This window comes from Rhincodon typus, chromosome 11 (genome assembly GCF_021869965.1).
Source record: "Rhincodon typus isolate 14 chromosome 11, sRhiTyp1.1, whole genome shotgun sequence".
In the NCBI taxonomy this organism is placed as follows: domain Eukaryota; kingdom Metazoa; phylum Chordata; class Chondrichthyes; order Orectolobiformes; family Rhincodontidae; genus Rhincodon; species Rhincodon typus.
In genome coordinates this window covers 1,146,918-1,158,123 of record NC_063342.1, presented here as the reverse complement: position 1 = coordinate 1,158,123, position 11,206 = coordinate 1,146,918, and the positions used below count along the sequence as shown (strand labels likewise).

Sequence of the window (11,206 nt, the reverse complement as noted above, 5' to 3'; positions counted from 1 at the left end):
AGGAAGGAGCGAAGGAGAGCAGAGGGAGAGGACACGGACAGGAGGAAGAGGTGTGTGAGGGGGTGAGGAAGGAGTGAAAGTGAGCAGAGGGAGAGAGGACACAGGGACAGGAGAGAGAGGTGTGTGAGGGGGTAAGGAAGGAGCAAAGGAGAGCAGAGGGAGAGGACACAGGGACAGGAGGAAGAGGTGAGAGGGTGAGGAAGGAGCGAAAGTGAGCAGAGAGCGAGGATGCAGGGATAGGAGAAAGAGCTGAGAGAGTGAGGAGGCAGCGAAGGAAAGCAGAGAGAGAGGACACAGACTGGAGAGAGAGGTGTGTGAGAGGGTGAGGAAGGAGCAGAGGGAGAGAGGACACAGGGATAGGAGAAAGAGGTGAGAGGGTGAGGAGGGAGTGAGGACACTGGGACAGGAGAGAGAAGGGTGTGAGAGGGCAAGGAGGGAATGAAGGAGAGCATAGGCAGAGAGGGAGATTGAGCTGGATTGAAGAGTGTCACTGGCCAAGGAGCTGTTTTGAGGACCTGCCACTAAGAGGATGTCAGTGACAGAATCTGACGAGTTTGAAGAGGAACAGGGCCCTTATTTAGGGGTGAGTTTATTCAGCAATGTTATAATGACCAGAATGTGTGCACTGTCCCAGATAACTGGGTCAACAGCCTCACAATGATAAGGATTCAAACTAAGTCCTGGGATTAGGACCATCTAATGTCTCCAGGCCAGAGGTGGTGGAAACCTTGCAAAGCCAATTTCATCCCAGAGACAGAACCATCCTGAACTCAAATTTCCTTTCAAAATTGAACCATCTTTGAACCATCAATGGAACAAAATGAGCTCCCCTTCCTCAATGTCCTAATTGATCAGTCAGTTAGGGGTTTCTCTAATACTGTCTACCCAAAAGCTATATTCCCTGGCTCGTATACACATTGGGATTTCTACACCTCCACATGCTATGAGATTGGCCTTTCCAGCAAGCACATAAATAGCACCCAGCCATTTGTTCACCATGAAATAGAATACATCAAAATCATCATGTGGGACAATGGCTATGCTGATCAGGTCATTTTGTGCTGTTTGTCACAAGGACTCCTGAAAGGCTCTAAGATGTTAACTTTTTATCCGGAAAAGTGTGTGCAGTCTACCTCTGATTACCCTGGTACCCACTACTAACAGGAACCTGCAAAAAGATGTTTTGCCTCTCACATAACTGAGTGACGTGGTAAATGAATTCCAGTGCTCGTATGATGCCAGGAATGTAGGCCGTATGTTCCAAAGACTAGTGGATTATATCAAACATGCTGTATGCCAGCATGTATGTGGGATCTGTCTCCAACTCCATCTCCTGGAGGTCTGAGTTTCTAGCTGAAGTAGTGGCTGGGAACACTGTGGAGCGTCCATGACGCAGAAAGTATCGTATGTAGCATGCACAGAGAGGTGGCCACATCGCAAATAAGACTCAACAGGCAACAAAGGAATGGGTGACCACCAGACAAAGTAAGAGGACTAGGCAGATAGTGCAGGAATCCCCTATGGCCATTCTTCTGCAAACCAGATATAAGCTCTGAATACTTCTCAGAGGAAAATGGCAGCAACAAAATCAATTGAACCACATTTGGCTCTGATGCACAGGAGAAGAGGAAAAGAGTGAGAATACTATCTTAATAGGGAGTCAATAGTAAGGGGAATGGATAGCTGGTTCTGTGGCCACAAATAAGACTCCAGGATTGTATGTTGTCTTCCAGGTGCTAGGGTCAAGGATGTCTCAGAGTGGTTACAAGACATTCTGAAGTGGGACAGTGACCTGTCAGTGATTATGGTACACATTAGTATCAACGACATAGGTAAGAAAAGAAAAGGGGTCCTAAAAGCAGAATGTAGGGAGTTAGGAAGCAAGTTAAAAAATAAGACCTTAAAGACCGTGATCTTGGGATTGCTACCAGTGCCACTTACTAGTCAGAGTAGAAATAGCAGAATATAGCAGATGAACTCATGGCTGGAGAGATGGTGCAAGGGGTAGAATTTCAGATTCCTGGGGCATTGGGGCTGGATCCGGGGGAGGTGGTACCTGTACAAGCTGGATAGGTTGCACTTGGGCAGGACTGGGACTGACGTCCCAGAGGATATGTTTTCAAGTGTGATCAGTGTGGGTTTAAACTAAATTGGCAGGTGAATGGGAGCATGTATGGGGAGGTGAATGACAGGGAAATAAGAACTAAGACAAAAGACAGAATGGGAAATAAGAAAAGTGATAGGCAGAGAATTCAAGGGCTAAGATTGAGCAAGACCACAGTGAATGGGACTTAGAATGCTAAAAAGACAAGTCTTAAGGCCTTGTATGTTAATGCACAGAGCATTTGCAATAACATGGATGAATTAGTCATACTAATTGATCTAAATAGGTATGATATAGTTGGGAATACAGACACACGGCTGCAAGGTGACCAGATTTGGAAAATGAATATTCGAGGGTTTTCAGTTTTAGGAATGGACAGACAATTAAAAAAGGTGGGATAGCATTGCTGAATAAAAAGGAAACTAATGCAATTGTGAGGAAGGGAAATTAGCTCTGGTGAAGTCGAATTTGTTGGATTGAGCTTAGAAACACAAAGGGGCAGAAAACTATATGTATACCCCCAAACTGTAATGCTAAAATTGGGAAGGCATTAAAAAGGAAATTAGAGATGCAAACGATAAAGCTACAGCTGAAATTATGGGTGACTTCACTCTGCATATAGATTAGGCAAATCACATCAGAAGCAATACCGCAGGGGAGAAATTCTTGGAGTGTATTGAGATAGTTTTATTAATCAATATATTAAGGAGCCAGCTGGAGAAAAGGCCATCCTTGACAGGGTATTGTGTAACGAGGAAGGAATAATTGACAATTTAGTTGTGTGTGGGCACAGAGGAAAGAGTGACCACAAAATAAAATAGAGTTCTTCAGTTAGGTGGAGATTGATGGAGTTGTTTCTAATACTAGGGTCCTGAACTTCATTTTTTTTCTATTCATTTCGTGGGATGTGGGCATCGCTGGATGGCCAGCTTTTCTTGCCCATCCCTAGTTGCCCTTGAGAAGGTGGTGGTGAGCTGCCTTCTTGAACCGCTGCATTCCTCCTGCTGTGGGTTGACCCGCAATGCTACTAGGGAGGGAATTCCAGGATTTTGACACAACTACAGTGAAGGAACAGCAATATATTTCCAAGTCAGGATGGTGAGTGACTTGGAAAGGAACTTGGAGGTGGTGGTGTTCCCATGTATCTGCTGCCCTTGTCCTTCTAGATGGAAGTGGTCGTGGGTTTGGAAGGTGCTATGTGAGGATCTTTAGTGAATTTCTGCAGTGCATCTTGTAGATAGTACACACTACTGGCTACAGAGCGTCGGTGGTGGAGGGAGTGAATGCTTGTGGGTGTAGTGCCAATCAAGTGGGCTGCTTTGTCCTGGATGGTGTCAAGCTTCTTTAGTGTTGATGGGGCTGCACTCATCCAGGCAAGTGGGGAGTATTCCATCGCACTCCTGACTTGTGCCTTGTAGATGGTGGACAGGCTTTGAGGAATCAGGAGGTGGGTTACTCGCCACAGTATTCCCATGAAACAAATCATGTTGACATGAGGTGTCAATCAATGTGGGATCATTATTTAAAGGATGATAGTAGGTAGGCAATGGCAAACATTTCAAGAGTGCATGGACCATCTGCAAACCAGTCTGGCATAAAACATAAAGTAAGAATCATGGTCAGACCATGGCTAACAAGGGAAATTAGGGATAGTAGCCTACTGGCCCCTTATACTATAGTACCGACCATAAATTGGGAGATAATGAGGGCATGTTAAAAAGGCAGTACACTAACAGTGGGTAACTTGAATCTTCATGTAGATTGGGAAAATCAAATCGGCTGAGGTGGAATTCTGGTGGCTTTGGATTCATTAATTCCCCCTCCTTTCCTTTATCATGATGCAGAGGCACCAGGAGATCAAATCGGGGAAGTGAAGATTTAGCTGTATATGTTAGGAGATTATGAGGGCATGTTAAAAAGACAGCACATTAACCATGGGTAATCTTCTTGCAAATTGGGAAAATCAAATTGTCAGAAGTAAACATAAGAAGGAATTCATAGAGTATGTTAGGGACAGTTTCCCAGAACAACCTGTTGTGGTTCCAACAAGGAATCAGGCTATTCTGACAGGTAATTGATTGATTGATTGATTTATTGTCATATACACTGAAGTACAGTGAAAAACTTTGTTTACCAACGGTACAGGCAGATCACAGCAAGCAAAGGACGTGCAGATCAAAAAGACACGGAGGCATACAAGTTACATTATTTGAGACAAGAGTCCATTCAACAGTCTAATAATGGCCAGAAAGAAGGTGTTCCTGAACCTGCTAGTGTGTGTGTTCAGGCTTCTGTATCTTCTGCCTGACGGAAGGGGTTGTGGGAGGTCACTACCAGGTTGTGATGGGTCTTTGATGATGTTGGCCAACTTTCTGCGGCAGCGAGCCATGTAAATAAAGTCCATGGATTGAAGGTTGTCTTCTGCAATGGCCTGGGCTGTGCACACCACCTTCAGTATTTTCTTACGGTCCTGGGCAGAGCAGTTGCCATACCAGGCCGTTATGCACCCAAACAGTATGCTTTTGGTGGGACCTTACGGATATGCCAAATTTCTTGAGCCGCCTGAGGAAGAATAGGCATTGTTGTACCTTCTTGACTGTCACATTTATGTGGGAAGTCCAGGACAGATCATTGGTAATCGTCACTCTGAGGAACTTGACACTTTTCTCTCTCTCAGCCTCAGTTCCGTTGATGTAGATGGAGTGTATTCTCCTCCTTTCCTTCTGAAGTCGATGATCAGTTTTGCTGACGTTGAGAGACAGATTGTTTTCATTGCACCACGTATATGTAATGAGGCATGTTTAACAAAGAATTGCAGTTAAAATAATCCATGAGGGAACCATGACCAATACATTTGAGAATGAGAAACTTTGGTCTGAAACAAATGTGCTCAACTTAAATTTTTTTTCATTCATCCACTGGATGAGGGAGTTACTGGCTAGGCCAGCATTTAGTACCCATCAGGCAATGAACAGTCCACCACATTGCTGTGAGTCTGGACTCACACATAGGCTAGATAAGGATGGCAGTTTCCTTCCCTAAAGGACATTAATGAACCGGATGGGTTTTTCCAATAATCGACAATGGATTCATGGCCATCATTAGACTCTTAATTCCAGATTTTTATTGGATTCAAATTCCACCATCTGCCATGGCAGGATTCAAACCCAGGTCCTCAGAACATTACTTGGATCTCTAGATTAACAGTATAGCAATAATACCACTAGGCTGTCGCCTCTTTAAGGAGGGTAATTACGAAGGAATGACAGTGGAGTTGATTGGAGTGAAATGGGAAAGGAGTTTAGCAAAAAAAACGTTGAGGAGCAATGACAGATGCTTAAGAAAATAGTTTGTTACTCACAAAAAAAAATGTATTGCAGTGAGGAAGAAGGATTCTACAAGAAGGTAAACTAACCATGGTTAACCAAGGAAGTTAAGGATAACATCAAGTTGAAAGAAAAAAGGCAGTCTGGCAAAGATTATTGGTAAAACAGAGGATTAGGAATGTTTTAAAATTCAACAAAAGTTGACCAAAATAAGGGAGAAGATAAACTATGAGACTAAACTAACAAGTAACATAAAACAGAAAGCAAGATCGTATTTGAAAATAAAAAAAGAGAGAGGTCAAAATTAACACAGGCCGTTTACAGAATGAGACCCCCAGCCATTTCTAGGACAGAAACTAACTGCCCATCCTAGGATTCACTATAACTCCATGCTTCAAGACAGATTAAGCTGTAAGTGTGACCATCCTGGGAGCTGAAACTAGGACTATTCTTCCACGGCTATAGTATATCTAACACTTGTCCTAGCCTAGATCCCTTGAACTGGAGCTATCCACTGGGTTCAGTGACTGGTCTCCACTCTGGGATCAGGAAAGATAACAAAGGTCTGCATTTGGCAAACTTAGTGAAGAATTTTTTTGGAGTTTGGTTTGAGAGTCAGACAGCCTGTTCCAAAAGCTGGACAACAAGACACTCAGTTATGACTTGTCTTTTTACCTGACACTGCCTTCCCACAGGCCTTATGGCCCTTTGTATCAAAGATAATGTTTGAAATATGCTTTTCCATTTGGTCCTTCTGATAGGAATATGAAGGTGATCGGAATGAGGAAAATGAAAGACATGGTCAAGGGAAAGCTATATTGCCAAATGGTGACACATATGAAGGTGCCTATGAACATGGCAAGCGCCATGGAATGGTAAGAAATTAATGGTCCCTAACATTGTAAAATATAAGTTTTGCATGTTATCATGTGCTTCATGAAACCGTACAGCACCAGAACTGCTACTTGTATTGAAATCCTAAAATTCCCATTCTTCACGTAATTAAAGTTCTATGTATAACTTGCAGATCATATGCTTAATGTTTATTTCTGGAAAATGAATTGCTGGAGGATAGTATATGCACAAACAAAATTTCAAAACATACTAAATGCAAAAACTTGGATATTTTGTACAAAGTATTTGATTACTCCAATTACTTTTTTTTATGTGCATTTATTTTTGACAATTGCATCCACCATTTCAATGTCACAGGTTTTTTTTCTCTCCATTGCAAGCCAATAAGGTCAATCTCTTACCTTTTTATCACCAACAATCTGTCCTGGTCCCCCGACATTGAAGGGACAGTCAAGAAGGCATAACAACACCTCTTCTTTCTCAGGAGGCTAAGGAAATTCAGCATGTCCATAAGGACCCTCACTAACTTTTACAAATGCATCAAAGAGAGCATTCTATCTGGATGCACCACGGCTTGGTACGGCAACTGCTCTGCCCAGGACCATAAGAAAGGACAGAAAGTTGTGAACACAGCCCAGACAATCATGGAGGCCATCCTTCCATCCATTGACTCCATCTACACTTCTTGTTGCTGTGAAAAGGCAGCCAACATGATCAAAAACCCCTCCCTGATTATAATCTCTGCTAACCTCTCCTGTCAGGCAGAAGATACAAAAACTTAAACACACATACCAACAAGTTCAAGAACAGCTTCTCCCCTGCTGTCATTAGACTTCTGAATGGACCTCTCAAATTTCAAATCTAATGTGAATCTCGCCTTTTGTGCACCTTCTTTGCAGCTGTAACTTTGTACTCCTCATTCTGTTCAATTACCCTATGATCTTTGAATGCCTGTAGTGTACACAAAACAAAACTTTTCACTGTACTTAGGTACATGTGACAATAATAGAAAATAGGTACAGGTGTAGGCTAGTCGGCCCTTCAAGCTTAAACCACTATTCACTATGATCATGGTTGATCATGCAATCTCAGTATCCCATTCCCGTTTTCTCCCCATACCCCTTGATCCCTTTAGCTGCAAGGGCCACATCCAGCTCCCTCTTGAATATATCTAATGAATTACCCCAACAGCTTCCTAAGGGGGAGAATTCTACAGGTTCACAACTCTCTGAATGAAGAAATTCTTCCTCATCTCAGTCCTGAATGGCTTACCCCTTATTCTTAGACTGTGACCCCTTGTTCTGAACTTTCCCAACATCAGGAACATTCTTCCCACATCTAGCCTGTCCAGTACCATCAGGAATTAAATATTCTTATGAGATTCCCTCTCATTCTTCTAAATTCCAGTGAGTACAAGCCCAGTTGATGCAGTCTTACTTCAGATCTCAATCCTGCCATCCCGGGAATCAGTCTGGTGAACCTTCGCTGGACTTCCTCAAGAGTGAGAATGTCCTTCCTCAGACTAGAAGACCAAAACTGCACATAATACTCAAGGTGTGGCCTCACCAAGGCCCCGTATAACTGCAGCAAGACATCCTTACTCCGATACTCAAATTTCAATAAATCAAATCAAATCAAAATATTATCCTATGTTAAACTGAATTATTCACATAACATTCAACAGGTATACTATCTTCAGTATGGCCTCTGACTTAAAATCTTTGACTCATAGAATTGCATATCCACTGTCACCACAATAGCCAGTGTTTTAGTAGCTAAAGTGTTTGTAAAAACGCTTTTTATTTTCTTACTTTACAAATTAATTTTTCTGATTTTCGTCCATAAGAAATATTATGAAACTGGCTGCACTCAAGTACCCATCTGGAAGTGCCGAATCAGGTCAACCTGACTAATCAAGCTCACAATTGCTCTGTCTCTTCTTTACTTAAAAGAATATCTTCGTGTGATGACTTAGTATGAATAACCAGGATGAACATAACACTAAGTGAGTTTGCTGATTTTATACCCCAACCATTTTATTTAAAATCCCACAAATCTGATTCCCAATTTTAAATGCTTCTGTAATCATATTAACATTTATTAAATTCTGCTGTACCATCTCAGAAGAAACCGTCAATATGCGACAGGAAGATGCTTAACAATTCCCCTTTCTTAAACCAATAAAATATTTGGGGAGCTGTTTTGAGCTGAAGTCAGCCCATTTTCAGCAAAAGAGATTTCACTGAAAAACACCATAACCCAGAAGGTCATTCAGGCCAGAGACAAACACATCTGTTTAGTTTCCCTGGTATCCCTTCTGAACCTGCTGTGTCTTTGGGTGGTTTCACTAGCACCTCACTCAGAAAAGTATTGCCATGCAAAAATGTTGATTGATTTGTACTCCTATAAATATTTGGCCTCACATCGTCCCCACAACACTCACTCAATACTATAAATTGCTGTCCCTAGTCTTCGTGCCATCAGCCAGCAGCCAGCAGGAATAGTTCTTTCCTTGTCTATCTTATCGAACCCTGATATTAACTTGTACACCTCTATCAAATCTCCCCTCATTGTCCTTGGAACAAAGTAAGTTATCCCCAGTTTCATCTGCCAAATTTTGAAGGTAGAAGTGGCCCACTTCTGGAACTATTCAGAAAATCAACTGCCCTTCCTTTGTGTCAGGGTCTAAAAACAGTCAGCTGAACCTCGATAGGTTTTGGTTACGGATCACATGGGTCTGTCTCTGGAAAGAATTAGTATGATCATGCCATTTCCCATCCAGAATGTTCTGGTTTACCTTAAATTGGAAGGAGGCAGTTTAAAACCCAACCACCTTAGAAGGTTTCACATTTACTACACTATCTCTCTATTTCTTTCATAAATACATTCATTGACCTGGATTCCACAGCCTTCTGTGGTAAAGAATTCCATAGGCTCACCAGCATCTGAGTGATTATGTTCATTGGGGAGGCAATGGTCTAATGTATTATTGCTACACTACTAATCCAGAAACTTAGCGAGTGTTCTGGGGACCCAGGTTCAAATCTTGCTGCGGCAGATGGTGGAATTTAAATTAAATTTTAAAAAATCTTGAATTAAGAATCTACCAATGACTGTGAAACCATTGCTGATTGAATGAAAAACCCATCTGCCATCCTTACCTGGTCTGGTCTACATGTGACTCCAGACCCACAGCAGTGTCATTGGTTTTTAACTTCCCTCTGAAATGGCCTGGCAAGCCACTCAGTTCAAGGGCACAAGTAAATGTAAAAAAAATTAAGTCCAATTTTTGTTTATTCATTCTTGGAATTCTATTCACAACATATATTAGTGATTTAGATGAGGGAAGAACATGCACTATCTCCAAGTTTGCAGACGACACAAAACTAGATGGGAGGGTGGATTATGAGGAAGATACAGTGATGTTTCAATGTCATGTGGACAAATTGAGTGAGTTTTTCCATTCACTGAGATAATGCATTTTGGTAGAAGAGATACAGAGACAAAATACAGGCTCAATGATACAACTCTGAGGGGAATATGGGTGCAGAGGGACCTCAGGGTTCACATGCATGATTCCCTGAAGGTAGCTAGGCAAATTGAAACAGTTATTAAGAAGGCCCTGGAGAGAGTTCAAAGGAAATTAGCTAGAATGATACCAGGAATGAAGGATTTTAGATACAAGGAAAGATTACAGAGATTGGACTTATTCTCCTTGGAGTAGAGAAGATTAAGAAGTGTTTTTTTTTTAATTCATTCATGGGATGTGGCCAGCACTAACTGGATGGCCAGCATTTATTGTCGATCCCTAGTTGCCTTTGAGAAGGTGGTGGGGAGCTGTCTTCTTGAACTGCTACAGTCCACCTGCTGTGGGTGGACCCACAATGCCCTTATTGAGGGAATTCCAGGATTTTGATCCAATGGCAGTGAAGGAATGACGATATATTTTCAAGTCAGGATGGTGAGTGGCTTGGAGGGGAGCTTGCAGGTCGGAAAATGCATGGCAAATCAAGTATAATGTGGATAAATGTGAAGCTATCCACTTTGATGGCAAAAGCAGGAAGGCAGTTTATTATTTGAATGGTGATAGATTGCAAAAGGCAGGGGCTGCAACAAAACCTGGGTGTCCTTGAACACCAGTCACTGAGGGTCAGCATGCAGGTGCAGCAGGTGGTGAAGAAGGTAAATGGTACGTTGGCCTTCATAGCCAGAGGATTCAAGTACAAGAGCAGGGATGTCTTGCTGCAATTATACAGAGCCTTGGTAAGATCATACCTGGAGTATTGTGTGGCATTTTGGTCTCCTTATCTGAGGAAGGATGCTCTGGCTGTAGAGGCAGTGCAATGAAGGTTTACCAGACTGATTCCTTAGATGGAGGTACTGACACATACAGTAAAGTAGGAACATGGGGCACTTGCTTTCATCAGTCGTGACACAGAGTATAATAGCAAAGAGATAATGTTGGAGATGTACAAAGTGTTGGTCAGGCCACAACTTGTATAGTTCTAGTCACCTTACTACAGGAAGGATGTGACAGCATTGGTGGAGATACAGAGGAAGTTCACCGGAATGTTACCTGGGATGGAGAAACTGGGTTATAAGGAGAGATTAGTTGGAACAAAGAACAAAGAGAACAAAGAAAATTACAGCACAGGAACAGGCCCTTCGGCCCTCCAAGCCTGCGCCGATCCAGATCCTCTATCTAAACCTGTCGCCTATTTTCCAAGGATCTGTATCCCTCTGCTCCCTGCCCATTCATGTATCTGTCTAGATACATCTTAAATGACACTATCATGCCCACCTCTACCACCTCCTCTGGCAACGTGTTCCAGGCACCCACCACCCTCTGCGTAAAGAACTTTCCACGCATATCTCCCTTAAACTTTTCCCCTCTCACCTTGAAATCGTGACCCCGAGTAAT

The 11,206-nt window shown here is 42.5% G+C and overlaps 1 protein-coding gene across 1 annotated transcript; it reads left to right on the top strand.

The window, feature by feature from the left end:
- The first annotated feature begins 120 nt into the window (after nt 1-120).
- LOC125484402 (radial spoke head 1 homolog) lies at nt 121-8,194 on the top strand. Its single transcript, XM_048603009.1, has 3 exons — nt 121-583; nt 6,192-6,305; nt 8,132-8,194. The coding sequence occupies exons 1-3, from the start codon at nt 530-532 to the stop codon at nt 8,192-8,194; spliced, it is 231 nt and encodes a 76-aa protein (XP_048458966.1). The 5' UTR covers nt 121-529.
- Nucleotides 8,195-11,206: the final 3,012 nt, after the last annotated feature.